Source organism: Episyrphus balteatus, chromosome 3 (genome assembly GCF_945859705.1).
Source record: "Episyrphus balteatus chromosome 3, idEpiBalt1.1, whole genome shotgun sequence".
NCBI lineage: Eukaryota > Metazoa > Arthropoda > Insecta > Diptera > Syrphidae > Episyrphus > Episyrphus balteatus.
In genome coordinates, this window is record NC_079136.1 from 111,735,936 (window position 1) to 111,751,768 (window position 15,833).

Consider the following 15,833-nt stretch of genomic DNA (forward strand, 5'->3'; position numbering starts at 1 on the left):
TATTTAACTGAAAAATAGATAAGATTAAGAAGAAAGATGTGGACGTTTTCTTTGTATGAAAGAGGGTTTGGTTTGGAGATAGGGAGGAAGTTTTATTTCGTGTTAGCGGAAAACTTTTGTGTGTGTTTTTTTTTTGTCTTCTTTCTTTTGAGCATTTTTCGATTGCGCTAAAAAAGGTTTGTGCTTTCGTTAATGTTTTATAAGTGGGGGCTTTTTGGCAATGCAATGAATTAAGTTACATACTGCTGAGACCAAAATTAGTGAAGTCATGCAACCGTAAGCTTCATGATTAAATGGTAATTATCTCTCTAGAGGTGTTCATTACGTTTTATATCTTTCTTTTCTTTATCTGTGGCTAAGTATAACTGGGTTTTAATGAAAATAATTTAATTTGGGAAATGGAGAGATACACGAAGGTATTTTTAGTTCAGTTTTTTTTTTTTTTTTTTTGTGGGGTGGTGGATTTTTTTCTCTCTCTAAATACCACGAAACCAAAAGACGTCATACTTATTTAGGATGTTAATATTACGTAGGAAAAATATGCTTGTGTCAGGTACGAGGTACACCTCCAATAGCAATCTGTTTAATTGTATCTTGCCTTTTAACAGCCATTTTTTAAGTTGGATATGATTCTAATTTGGTACATATGACGTTAGCGAGATTTAATCATAGCATCACGTTGGAATGTATAAATAGAAACGCCACTGTAGGTATACACAAACCTACATATTTTTTTTTTTCAAAGAAAAACAGGAGAATCGATTTTTATGACGGTCTAGTTTTTTTTAAGAATTTATGACGTCAGTGAGATCTTTTAGAATACTTATTTTTTCTTAGAATACTCTCTCTTCAATTCCTTGTAGATAAATATTTAGTTCTGGTAACTTTATAGTGCAAACCTGTACAAAATTTGCACCAGTCTAAAAATTGATTCAGATTTTTGGTTCGTAATAAAAAATAATAAAAAAACGTATTGTCATCAAAAAGTAGTTTGTATAGCATTCAGAGTTATTATAATTTCCTACAAAAAAGATTGCAACACTATGATCAAACGCTTAGAAAATTTTGAAAAAAAACGCAAATTGTAAAATGTCTATCTTGAAATACCTTTTAGGGATTTGTAAAATATATTTTCTTATGTTTTTTTTTATGAACATACTGGACACAAATATGAAAAACCGCAAAAAAGGGGAGGGACCGGAAGAGGAAGACTGATACACAAAAAATTTTAATGAAACATGATTTTAAGAACTTTTTCTGTATTGAAGTGAAACCAAATTAAGACAATCTAATTATTTTCAGTAAAAACAGCTATTTTAATATTGCCGAAAAGTAAAAATATTTAGCATAAATATTTCATTTAATATGAAGTTTGCCAATCAAAAGAGTAAGAGTTCATACAAATATTTATGATTAAAGAATTTTAGGGGATTGTTATCTTAAACCCTGAAAAACACACACTTCTACCTTAAATATTTCTTATTAATCCATTTTATCTTGATTTGATGAATGAACCACATTCAATTTTACCAAATTTACAAGTTGTTTGTTTAAATATTTTGAAAATACTTTTCTTTAATATAAGTAAGTCATTCTTAAAAACGTAAAGTTTAGATAGTTTAGAAAATCCGTTAGGTTTGTATCAAGGCTTTCTTAAAAATACTTCATATAATTAAATATATTATATATCTTCAATCGATAACAATTACTTTTTAAAGTTCTAATTTGTATACGCAAATACATACTCTCAGAAATTTCAAATAAAAGGTTCTTATATACATTTGTATACATTCTGACAAAATATCTCTTGAATTTGCGTGTAGAACATAACCCTTAATGACACGTTCAAGCGTCAGTCCTCCTTAATGTCTTCATGTTCATGTCCCAGTGACTGGACTGACTAAAAACATGCAATCCAATCTCCGATGTGTCAACTTCCAGCCTTGTGTTAATTTTTCAAAAGCTTTCTACTCTACACCTTTTAGAAGATATACCTTTCCCATACCCTTTTAGTTAACTTGCATTCTACTATAAACATAAACTCGTACAAAAGAAATTTCAATCTGCAAAACCGCGTTTTTATATTCAACATGCATTTTATACGTACCATAGCAAACCTTAATTTTATGAATATGTAGAGGTTTGTTTGTTATCTTGCTTTATTTTTATATGCGCCTAATTGCATGGCAACGTTCGACACTATAAGGCTCTTCTCAGATATCCCCAACCAGCCATCATTCCTAATTCCCTTGCAACACACAAAACATATGAGTTTCTAGTAAAATGATTTTATTTGCAAACAAACCTTTATTGATGTGTAGGGCAATATAGGGTCTAACAGCGCTGGCTGGCTCTGTTGTACAAGACAACCACGGATGAGGACGAGAATGAGAACGACCGACAGCAGGGCCTGAGTCTGAGCCTGTGCTGTCGATGTAAATTACTGCAATTTGACACCCTCAGGGGAGCTTTGTAATCGGTTATGAATTTTGCAAACAATCAATGCACACCACCATCCTCCACCACCACGACCAATGTCGAGAGGAAGGAGAAGGACATGTACTGTAGTGTCCTGTTTGTTTGAAGTGAGAACGTATATGCATAGAAATAGTTAATAAATGCACGTGTGTGTGGATTGGTGTCGAAATGCATTTATAGGGTTTTAATGTGATTTTTCACTTTCTATTGTGTGTTGGAGAGTGTGGGGAAAGAGGTGGACTATATGCTTGTGAATAAGTTCCGATTTTATAGTTTCTAGGTTTAATTGCCCGTTTTGAAACGGATTGTTACTAGTTAATTAGGCCAATTGTGCGGCATGGTTAGGAAATTGAAAGATTCTTTCTAGAGGTGCAGTGTATACAGTACACTGATAGCTTCGGGTAGTTGCTTTTGATTAGCCTATTGCATGGCTTAGCAAAGTGAACAGTTTCGGTTTTTAATAAATTGTACTTTTTGCGGTTGGTTATGCATAATTAGATATGTATGTTTGTATCAATGCATTATAAAAGTACATGCTTGGTTATTTGGAGCATAAAGTAAGTTCGTCCGACCCATTCATGCATTTTATTTTTCATCGCAAAACGTTTCCAAATGAAATGATTTTTATTCAGCTTAATTTAAGTAAGGCGACTAGAAGAGTAGAGTATTAAAATTTATCTTAGAATTATACCAGCCCTTTTGGGCAGCGAGATTTGTATTTTATTAAATGTAAAAAAAAGAACTTTTAAAAATGCCAAAATACATACCTACTATGAACCTATGATTATATGTTATAAGCAGTTTCAACCCCGGTGTATTTGTATAGCTGGCTTGGCCTAAATTGGAAAGGTTTATTTTACATTAATTTTCCTGACACAGTGAAAAAGTAGATACAAATATACAACCATTTATCTTTCATTTATACCAAACTAAAATTAGGAAATAATTTCTTAAAATATTATGTGAAAATAAAAATAAAAGGAAAAGAGGAAATAACATAACAAGCAAGCGAACTCGTTATGTCAAACAATTTCAAGTTTCCTATACAATGATAATTGTGAATGTTAACACGTCTGACAAATGCGTTCCCAACGCAATATTTAAAATGCAAAAATACACAAAGAATTCCAACCCTCTACATACGATGAATGTCCTTCGCTAAAGCTGTTTTCATCTGTCGTATTTAACATTCTTGCATCTATTCACTTCATACGCACATATCCTTTGAATATTTGCTTGCTAGTTTTCTCTAGGTATATTTTTTTCTTTTTTTTTCAAGTATTTATGATGCATTTTTTATTTCTAACACAAAAGGCGTCAAGGGATTAAAAAACTATTATAACAATAATGCAATAGAAAACTAAAAAAAAAAATAGAATGCCAAATGATATCAAGGACATCCAACCATGACTTGGTGTATATATATGTTATATATATATAATGTTTCGTATTATTCGTGCATCCTTGCACTTTTGCTGAGTAAGGATAATATTTTGTTTTTGAACACTTTTTGTTTTCTTTTTTTCGTTTGTGTTTTTTTTTTAAATTTGCAGTTTTTTCACAAAACATCAAAGATATGCAAAAGATTGTAAATGTGTTTCCGTAGAAAAAAATAATAATAATAAAAAAAAACAAAACAAAGACTAAAGGATAACTAACATTTCTGTGAAACTGAAAACCAATGCTTTCTGGTTGAGTAGTTCTACTCTACTCAGAAAGTGTTGTTGTTTGTATTTTTTTGTCAGAAATGCAATGATATGGATATACCAAGGATATATATGGGTTTTTCATTTGTTGTGATGCCCTGAAGTTTTTATTCGCTTGTTATTCTTTTCTTTTTTTTGCAATCTTATTGGATGATAAAGTCATTTTTCTAGTTTTCTTTTGTGGTTGTTCGAAGTTTTTTTTCGTGCTGTTGTTTGTTTTAGAAGACAAATGGGTTTTACTGAGTTCCAATGTCCACGAGATTTCAAAGTAATTTGATGCTATTTCGTGAAGAATTTATTTGTCAAGAATTTAAATTGGATAAATCATTTCCGAAAATTGAAACATTGCAAGAAAAAAAAGAGGATTATCTCTTACTTTGGTTCAGTTTTTGTGTTTGTTCAGCAAGTTGTGCCAGAAGAAGTGTTTCCTTTTAGTGAAATATTATTAAGGAAAGTACACGAAACTTTAGTTAACTACCATTTCTTTCGATCTTGAAATTCAGTTTTATTGATTTATCACAAATTTAAATTTTGATTGCTCTCCTCGAAGACAGTATTGTACTTAAACAGTTTCTAGAAGGGTTATATTCCAAACGTAGTAAAACTTCCCGAGAGCATTATCAACATAGGACCTTTTTTATCACCAACCATCTATATACGCTGAGGAAAGCAATCTTTGTAGTTCATCGCGTTAAGTACCATTTTGATGAAAAAAAGAACCACACTAAGCCAGCAACTAAGCTTTCTCATCCATACCTTGTAAATCTATCATTAACCTTGTAAATTAAAAAAAAAAAAAAGGGTACATTTTCAGCCAAAGCTGGGGAATCTTAGAAGAACTCGAATATTTTATGGAGCATTAATTATTAATTTTACCGAAACTGTTCAGTTAAAGGTTGACCAAAAAGATCTCAACCAAAAATAGTAAATCAGTTAAAGAGAAGAATTTTAGCTTAGAACAGTTAGTTTCATAAGTTTTGTTTCAACTGGATTCCTAAACAAAACCAGGATCTTGGTTTGTAAAATATCAACACCCACGTTTGAGCCAGTCAGTGTGCAAATTCTATATGAATTCTTTTTTTAAGCTTTTGAAAAACAAAAGATTAAAATAAACAAGGAAAATATAGAAGAAAATACCACAATGTTTTTTAATACATTACGAATGCTCATTGCCGAACTTATACCTGATCGAATCCCAATGAATATGTCCACATTTTTTTTTTTTTAATTCCACTTGATTTGGGATAGACAGCTAGCTTTCTACGTAAATTAAATATTTAATAATTTTTGTTCCTTTTGTGCAAAAGTAAATTGAAATTTTAGCTTTGAAGATCTAAACAGACATTTGATACGAATTATTTTGTTCTATCATAATTTAGCCCAACATCCTTAGCATCACTCAATAATTTCAGTTTATCGATTTGAAAATAAACTTGAACGTAAGCCGATTGAGAAAATTGAAGAATTTTGTATACCTATTTGTGTGCATAGACTTTCAATTTATTATCAAATTATTTCAAATTCATTAATCCTTTAAGAGAGAGAAATCCATTATCAAGTCTATTTTGATTCACTACATTTCACATCTAGCTGGATGATGGGAATATGTAAAACTTCCTTTGTTTTGTTAATAGGTATAACCAGCAAGGGCACAAACAACGAAAAAAGGATTAATCAACACATTAGACGATTACTTTGCACATCATTAGTTTTTCTCAATGCCTGAGAAAATCTAATGTAATTTGGTGGTTAAGTTTACCCTCGAAAATCTTTCTAAATCCTGTCTCCATTGAAATTAACAAGTCAATCAGTCAATGTTAAATACATTTTTAAATAGATACGCTACCTATCTCTAGAAGTTACAAAATTTAAAATAAAGATAAAGGATCCCTCAGCTATTACCATTACACATTTGCTAATTACACAATTAATTAATTATAAAACTAAATAACAATTAAATTTAAGGACCTTTGTCTCTTATAATCTGCACAGTCCATTAATTAAGCACTTAAAATCATAAAATTACAATTAAACTGGGGCAGTTTTTCTCCCTAATGACAAATTCGATTAATACTGCGAAAAAAAAATCATTCTTAAGATTAAGAGCTTTGAAAGCTGTCGAATGGCATTTTCCATATAAAGGTTTTCAATCTAGTGATGACTTACACCCTATATAAAATCATTAATAATGCTCCCTCTTTCGGAGCATTATTCCCTTGCAGCTAATTTAAATTGAAAAAAGATTGCCACAGAATGATTTTAATATTATAATTGAAGTAAAACTTGAAATGATGAAGAGAAACATCTAGGTTTGTGGAAAAAGACGAAAGTTTTGTAAATTCGGCATCAATGTTTCATTTCTTTCTCACAGTCTGACTTTGAAAATCAAAGCTCAAGAAATTATGTGTTAATTTTTATTGGCAAAAAAACAGAAAAAAAGAACAAAATTTAAGAGTCATTTTCATTTTAAAATAAAATGCACGACTGATGGGTCACCGTACTTTTCTTTTCATGTAAAAGTTAAAGAATGTTTAAAGTTTAAAAAAGAATAATAAAATAATAAAAAGAAAATACTGTTAAATTTGTTTTTAAAATTGAAATTTTTTTTTGTATTTTTAATGGGCTTGATCTTTAAAACTTTTAAGAAGTCCTACAGCGCCAGCAGCAATTATCAAGGGGCACGGTAGTGCCCAGCCAAGTTTTCTAGCAACTTTGGCACTACACCCTTATTTACAGGAAACAACTCAGCTCAGGCCATTTTCGACCCCCCTCTAACTTCCATACCAAAGATGTCAGAAATTTCAAACTCGCTTAATTTTTTAAAGCTTTTGGCTTTAAATTGGTATAAATAGATTTTTGATTGTTTTCTTGACAATTTTTCAAATAGCTTTAAAAATCGGTAATTTAAAAAAAAATTGTCAAGAGAACAATCAAAATTCTATTTATACAAATTTAAAGCTAAGCTTTAGAACTTGCTACACTTTTATATTTCAGTACTTTTTGTGCCAGCATAATTTCAACATAGGAGAACTTGGATATTTTTTTTTAACAGTAATGTTTTTGTTGTGATAGAGAACTTACAAGAAACTCTTCGATGATGAATGCTGGCAACCACATGCAACTAAACAGAAAACTTATAAAGCAGCTCTGCAGAGAAGGACCAGAGGTCCAGAGTTGACAATGAGCTCAACAAACAAAAAGAACGGAGGTAACACGAGAAAGAAGCAAGGCAAACCTCGAGGTGGACTCTATAAAGACGAATAAGGGAACATGATATTGCTGTCGCAATCTATTTTGAAGATTTGGAAGAATTATTTCTGAAATCTCTAGAATGGCGATGGAAAACAAACCCCAACCAAACGCGCTCATAGCTAAAATTTCCGTTCCACCGACCTGGCTAAGTAAAGGAATTCATATCCAAACGCAAAGAATTCATATCAAAACTACTGAATCCGTACACCTGTTCTGGCATCTGGCGAGTAACATTTTTGAATGTCTATAAAAATAATTTTCTTCCATAAATAAAGCAGAAATTCTCTCAAATTGAGCATACATAAGTGAGTTAAGAAAATATAATTATGAACGAAGCTCATTTTAATGTGATGGGTAAAAATGGATTCATACATTTTATCGCCAGTGTTAAAGAAGTTGTAGAAGGCGATGACACTGGTAGGGAGTATGCACCAAATTATTTGCCGAATTTGTTCATAAGAAAGCATTTTTGCTTTAGCTTTGAGCCCAGAAAACTCGAAAATCTTATCTTAAAAAAATATTTATGGATAGGTTGTCGAGATATGATTTTTCAAAGTTTCTTGTCGTTGTTTTTTTCCAGCATACTTAGTATTCGGGCTATATCTTGAGTAATAAAAGACTAATCTGAATAGAAAAACCGGCACCTGAAAGCAGAGTAAATAAACAAGAAGCACTAGAATAACTTTTCTGTATCACTCCAAATGTATCTATAAGTGCAATGTATTAAAACATTTTTAAGAAATCGATTTATTAAAGGAAAATCAAAATCTTTCGAATCCACATAGTTTAAAATTTTTCGTGTGTAGTACACTTTCTGCCAAAGATTAAAAAATAATTTTTTTTCAAAACCTATGGATAATCTATAAAGATATGACCATTTTTGTAACGATAAGTATTTTTGACTTTTTCTGTTACTTTTTGATTTTTTGACTGTAACTTGAAAAGCAAGGCGAATTTAAAAATTTTTATTAAGTATTTTCGATAAGCATCCTGTTAAAAAAATTTAAAACTAACATTTGTTGTAAAAAACTTAAGAAAAATTATTCAAAAAAGAGAAAAAATGACATTTTTGATGTTTTTACTAAATGGTCTATTTTTATCCTTTGAGCATCATAGATCATAGATATTGAATATGTAAAGAAGAAAAGAAGATACTTTATCTTTCAACATAATGGTCACACAAATTGAATACGGCTAAAATTGAATAAAATATGATCTTTCAAAATCTACTGTTTTTGGTCTTTTTGAGCCATTTTCCTTTACACATTTTAAAAGTTGTAATTAGAAGATTGGTCGTTTATTACTCAAGATATAGCCCGAATACTAAGTATGCTGGGAAAAATAACGACAAATAACTTGGAAGAATCATATCTCGAAAACGTATCCATCGTACTTTTCTTTGAAAATTTTGATCGAAATCGTTTGAGCAGCTTTTAAAAAAGAAGTTTTTTTATTTTGACTTAATCAATATTTTTTTTTCTTGAATAATAGTAGCAAAAAATGAAGAACTGATACCTTGGTTATTTCATACCATTTTACTTTTCAATTAAATGTATCACTAAAAATTTTAAATTTAAACAACAAAATCAACTACACCGAACGAGGGTGTATACTGGCTCTTCAGAATAATTACTCAATTCAATTAAAGCACTTTTAATGCCCAGTGACATGTGTGTGAAGTTTATTCCATTTATACTGAACCTGCCAACAATGAATCCTTTTAATTTTATCCAAGTGCTCGCACCTTCCGTTCCAGCAGAGTGAAACATCTAAGTAAAAAAAAAAACAACAACAAATATCCAACCTAGATTATTTTCCATCACAGATCCACAGGTCAGAAGTAGATATAGAGTCTATGATTGGCTTTAAAGTGTCACTGTGTATCTGTGTAGATTCCATATAATTGACTGTCGTTGCTTCGACATCAGAACATATCTGGTGGCCATTTGCAAAAAAAAAAAGAAAAACCATTCACTATACCATAGGCGTTCTGTCGGTGTTGGTGGCGTTGGTGTAGAATGTAGAGTAGGGTGGTCCACTTTTTTGGTTTTTACATTTCCGTTGTTCCCCACTCAAAAATTGGTTGCATATGTGTTTTTTATTACACACGTGAAATTTCAGCTTTTTAGGTGAAGTGTAAGTGGGCGCTCAACAGGCTCAAAGGAACATGCGTGTTTATCATGTTTAATCCAAATTGCAACCTCAAGCCAAGTCCTAATACGATATAATCAGATATTAAGGGTAAGGTAAGGGTAACAAAGTCTAATATTCCAAAGCTGATGAGCGCCCTCTTCCTTTTAGTTTTGAAGGCTAAAACTTTCAGCATATGTTGGTATTGATGTCTGTAGCAAAATAATGGGTGGGGAACTAATGAATTATATGGTTTATTTTTTTGTCTTATAACGTGGACCACACTAATGTAGAGAGTTGAAACGTTTTACCATTTACTACCCTCAGCCAATGCCGTCTTTACCATAAGGGCACACGGGGCCCGTGCCCAGGGCCCCCATTCTCAGGGGGGCCCCGAAGGAACGAATATTATATTCTCAAAACATTTTTGTCGGTCAGACCATCTACCAAAAAATTTTAGTTTTTATATGGCAACCAAACAATCAAATAAATTTTTTTCTACACCTATACGGAAAATATATGTTTTCAAAAAGAAAACAAACTATGTGGCGTTGTATGCGGACAAAATTTTAAATCCAAACCACCAAACCCAAATTCAATTTTCAAAAAAAAAATAAGACAATAATATTTTCAAAAAACAAGAAAAATACCTTTTTTTCCACTGTAGGTAAGATTATTTATTATTTATTAATAAAAACAACGAATTCTCTTCCATTATCTTTTTCCTTAAATAATACCTAATTTCGTTTGAAGTTTGCAAAACTGTCAAATTTGTAGTGCGTGTTAAAATCAGTGTAAAAATATGAGTAATTCGTATTAAAACACGAAAAAGAATCAATTCGTCGGCAAAAAAACATCAATACATTTTCCGTTGGAAAATGTTTACGAAAAAACTATTGTCGGCTCGTCGACGGTACATCAATGTTTTGGTTCAATGGAAAACGCCATGGTACAATGGTTTTAATTTGAATTGCGAATTGCTCTCGTATTTAAAGATTGACACATAAAATTCATTAAATAACTTTTAAAAAAATTGTTTTTCAAAAAAAAAAAAAAAATTTATTTTTTAAATCCAAAAATAACACCGGCACACAAAAAAAAGTGTCATGTACCAGGAACCAGACCTATCTTTCTATATGTTCTATGAATTGGAATTTCAAGTCTGTTTGGCCCTGTCACCCTCCAGTTTTGAGTAAAATGCAAAAAACTCAAAAAAAGGAAGTTTTTTTTACCTTTTTTGGGGTCATTGTTGCATTTTTCTCAAAACTGGAGGGTGACCGAGAAAAACGTACTTGAAATTCGGATTCAGCGGGTCCAAGCACTAGAAAGATAGGTCTGGTTCCTAGTACATACAACTTTTTTTTTGTGTGCTGGCACTGTCGCGACATGTTGCTGTCATCCCCGGCACACAAAAAAAAAATTTCCAAAATAATTTTTTTTTTTAAGTTTTCTTAGTTTTAATATCAGTATAAACCTTTTTATGTAAAAATTTTCATTAAAATCGGTTGTGTCGTTTTCATTAAGAAATCGTTCTATGGCAAGTAGGTACCGTTAATAACGGTCCAAAAAATATTTTTCTTCTTTCCAAAGTGCGGCCTTATTTGCAGCAAAACATATTTTTTTTTCAAAGCAAAATCGTTATCCGTTTTTGAGAAAATTGCAATATCTCGAAAACTTTATATTGGAGATATCCGTTGAAAAAGAGACATTAAAATAAAAAGGCAAAAAATAAAAAAACGGCTCTTGAAAATTACGTAGAAATCGTATGTACCGAGTTTTTAGCAAATCTATCAATCCGTTTGAGCTCCTTTTTCCAATTCTTCAAACTGAAACTTATAACGGATACAGGGTACAATTATTGGTAGTGGCAACGATTGATGTCTCGATGCACGTATTATTGGCAGCCCCTTTACTTTATATGAAACGATATATTGGCACCCCTTTTTAACCATAACCATTGCCTTTAAGGTTTAAGCCAACCATTGTACTTATTTTACTTACCAAAAGGGCCCCAAATTCATGTGTGCCCAAGGGCCCCAGGATAGTTAAAGACGGCCCTGCCCTCAGCAACAATATTATTTCCTTTAGATGGTTTCTTTGCTTCCCATTGAAAAAGCAAGCTTACAAACAAAATATAGTTGAGTTGCTTAAATTGATTTTGATATACAGTTTAGACAGTTTCAATGGAATTTTGTGTGATAGGTATAAGAAGCGAAATAAATACTGGCTCTTTTATTACCAAGAATGGAGTTAAAATTTGGCTCTTAAAAACTGTTTCATTTTTTAAAAAAACCTAATAAAATAAACTTGGCTTCAATTAAATGATTCGGAGTGTATTTTAAAGATATATTTCAAATAACCCTGGTAGATAAAAGCCTCTGTCGTCATTTTGCCTTCATTGTGATATTCCCAAATTCGTGCGTTCTTCCGTATGAGCAAAACATTGCGTTGTCCATAATGTAGATGTTTTATTGTAGAAGGAAGACACTATGCTCTGGGTGGCTTAGAGATTTCAAAATAACATAACTTGTAACAATATAAGGATGTGTAGTGCAGTGCAGGAAATGAAAGAGGGATTGCATACACTCTCCTCTGAAACATAAAATCCAACAGCACCTATGATGGCTAGCAAAACATGGAATCATTGTATATGATGGGTATAATGTGAACAGAGCTTGTTAACGGGGATTTGAGATTAGACAAATTGGAAACCTGAACATATCACAACACACAGCAACACAGAGACAGAGAAAACTCTATACATGAGTTTGGACATGTATTAAATCAATTTTTGAAACGATTCTGCATAAATATTTGCTTTGGTTTTTGGTCAAAGTGACAAACAAAGATTTGTTGTTATTATCGTTTAGGCAAATTACCTTGATTTAATTTTGTTGCAAAATGTATGATGAAGGTGGTTTTAAAGAGTTTAAAGAAGACTTTTTTAATTGAATTATTATTTTCTGGGACAAATTATGTAAATCAATATTTGCAAGAAATATTTTCAAAGTTTTTACATGTTGGTTAATTTTAGCAAATTAAAATAACAACGAATAAGCAAAAAATAATTCTGTTAGTTTAACGGGATCTGCCAACGAACATTAAAGTTTAATTCTAAGATAGGACATTTGCCTGAAGTCCAAAATATTAAATTTTTTTTATGAAACATAAATAGAAGAAAAAATGTCAAAATAGTGCCAATATGTGCCAACTTAAAAAAATCCATATAATAGCGTAGTAAGAGGTCTAAACGTGGGTTGTACCTATTTTGCACTTTTTGGTATTTGTTTTCAAAATTTTTGATTTTTGTATGGAATATGAATCTATTAATCCTAAATCTAAGATCTAACACTTTCTTGTTATGAATTTAGCCAAATTTCTCATAATTACGAAAGTAGACAAAGTCACTGCTAAAAAATCAATTCAAACTAAATACATTTTAACGATTAAACCTCATTTCAAAGTAAAATTGCGTTAAATAGACTTGTTTATTGATCCTTCAATTGTTTCAAGAAAGAAATTTTATTAAACCGTTATAATAGTCCGGTCAAATTGGACTAAAAAAAGCGGTGAGGTTACATAAATTCCCAGCAAGCTGAAAATTGGTAGGATTGTTGGAAACACCATCATAAATGAAATCTAAAAAGTCCTCATCGATCCGACCCCTGGAAAAAAATTTACTTGGGGTCAATAAAGTTATTAGGAAGTTTTCATAGTTGTTTTTGTAGTAGCCTAAAATACACTTTTTATATGTGTGGATCAGAATCAAAACCCATTTTATCCACTTTTTTTTATTTCGAGTAAATTGAGAAAAACTTGTATCTCGTAAACGAAACATTTTTTAGTACTTTTTTAAATGCAGGATTGATTCAATTAGGATTCCCTATAGTTTAAGTCCAGAAATCGTGATCTGAGGGTTTTAGTTTTAGAGTTATACCCAAAACAAATATGGATAGAATGGATTTTGAGAATCACCTCTAAATTTCAGACCAAAATAAGAAAATATGGCATTAAAAAAACTCAATTAAAAACGAGAAAACTTTATTTCCTTTTTTTTTAACTACGCCTACTTTCTTGAACAAATAAATTCAATCCTAAATGCCGAGAATTTTTTTTTCAAAAATCCGTATAAATTTTCGGATATTCCCATCTAATCTCATCCCATGTTTTTGAATTTCAAATTTATTTTAGAAATAATATTTTGAATGGATATAATGGATTTTGATGCGAATAAAATTGTTTGGATATAATGAGTTTTGAAACAAAAACTCAAGTGGATAAAATGGGTTTTGAAATTAACCTCTAACTTTGTGGTCTGATTTCTATGCCAAAAAATGTAATTAGAGACTCAAACTTGGGCGCAACGTATGTATTTGAATAATAGAAACAAAACCTCATACCTAAATCATTTTTTTTGAAAAGTGGATATAATGGGTTTTGATTCTGATCCACACATATAATGTAATTCACATTCACACAAACATTTATTGAAAAAATTAAATATATAGATCTTATTTTTAAATAAATATAATGAAATTAAGAAGGTATTGAGAGAAAACAATAAACTAAAATATAGTTACGTACGTAGTTAAAGCGAAAAATTCCCAATCTTTCAAAATTGTAACATAACAGCGAACGAGCAAATGCCATTCACTTTTCTTTTTTTTTGTATATAAATAATTGTTTGGATATATTTATATAACTTTACACACCAAATTTGAAAAAGGCAAATACTCGTAGTTAGAACAAAACTATCAAAAACATTTTTCTCAAAATATGGTTTAAAAATAATTTGATCATTTAACAAATTGGGAAGTTGTATTTTTTTTATTATTATAAAAGAATTCAAAGTCTTTGCCTCTTTTTTAAATAAAATTACACAACACTCAAATAACATTTTAAACGGACACGGTTACCAAATATTGTAACTAAAATATACACTGTTAAGCATATTTTTTTTTTTTTTTTTTCAGAAAACAAACATAAAAACATAATATATATATATATTTATATTTTTTTTTTTAATAAAATTCAAACACAAACAATCAAAAACCAAACACAAACTAAACAAAAAAAAAAAAATGAAATTTTGTTTGTAATTTTTGTTGGCCAAGATGGATCGTCGTGTGCATTTTGAATGAACTCACCATCATGAAGCGGATCTATTGTGTGAATCATAAGCTGCAATAGGCCATGACGAAATTTTGCACCAGTCTGTGTAGTTCCACTACTGCTATTACCTGTCGCTCCACTACTCGAGCCAGCTGGCCCAGATCGGGTTTCCGATGCTGCCCGCGACGTCACCGAACCACCCGGTTGTGTTGCCATTGACGTTTCCGATGAATTCGCCGCATTGCCCTGAGAGGGGAAATAGAAATTCATAATATTAAGATTTTGAGGGGAAAATTTGTGATTGATAAAAAAAAATAAGAAAAACTAGATTTTTGTTTTTTATTTAAGTTTCGTTTTTTGAATTTTGTAAAAAAAAAATAATAAAATAAAGAACAAATAATTAATTTTTATTTAAAAATAATATAAAATTAAAACTAATAATACAAATTGTTTACTTTTAATTAAATTTTGTGATTTATTAGTTAATTATTTTTGTGAAACGCAAATAGTGTCAAATTGTTATTTAAAAAAAGCGTTGCCAGATAGATACAAAGCATAAATACAAGTTTAAATTTTATTTTAAAATGTTTAAAAAAATAAATTAACAACTAAACTTAAAAATAAAATAATCAATAAAATTCATATTATTTCTTATTATTTTTTTTTAATAAAATATGTTCTTATTAATAAATATTTATTTTTCTTTTCTTTTTCTTTAATCATTTTAATCAATTAAGCGCAGTGGGAAGTTTTTAGTAAAATAAAATAAATCAAATAACGAACAGTTAATTTTTTTTTTCATTAAATATAAATAAAATCTCTAGAATCAGGAATGTTGATGAGAAGATATAATAGAAAATAGTATTTTAAGTTTTTGTTTTTAATTATGTTAATGGATAAAATTTGTAATTTTTTGAAATAAAAACAACTCAAATGTTTGGAAAAGATAATTCAAATTTATTTAATTTTTTTTTTATTAATTTATTATTTTTTTTTTTTAAAGATGGGAATGATGCAACATCAAATTATATTCATTTAATAAAATTCATGCTTTTTAAATAATAATAATACAGAATATAACTTAAAGAAACATTTTATTTAACTCTGTTAAAAAATAACCTGTCTTTACTTAGTGTCCTCTTGTATTTGTTGTGT

At 30.1% G+C, this 15,833-nt stretch overlaps 1 protein-coding gene across 11 annotated transcripts in view; it reads right to left on the bottom strand.

Annotated features, from left to right (window-relative positions):
• The window catches only part of LOC129914179 (sodium/potassium/calcium exchanger Nckx30C), a 264,053-nt gene that overhangs the window by 59,360 nt on the left and 188,860 nt on the right, over positions 1-15,833 (bottom strand). For all 11 annotated transcript variants that reach the window (XM_055993307.1, XM_055993305.1, XM_055993300.1 and 8 more), the window contains one exon: positions 14,714-14,924. In XM_055993307.1, the coding sequence (XP_055849282.1) occupies positions 14,714-14,924 (211 nt within the window). The remainder of the gene's footprint in view (positions 1-14,713; positions 14,925-15,833) is intronic.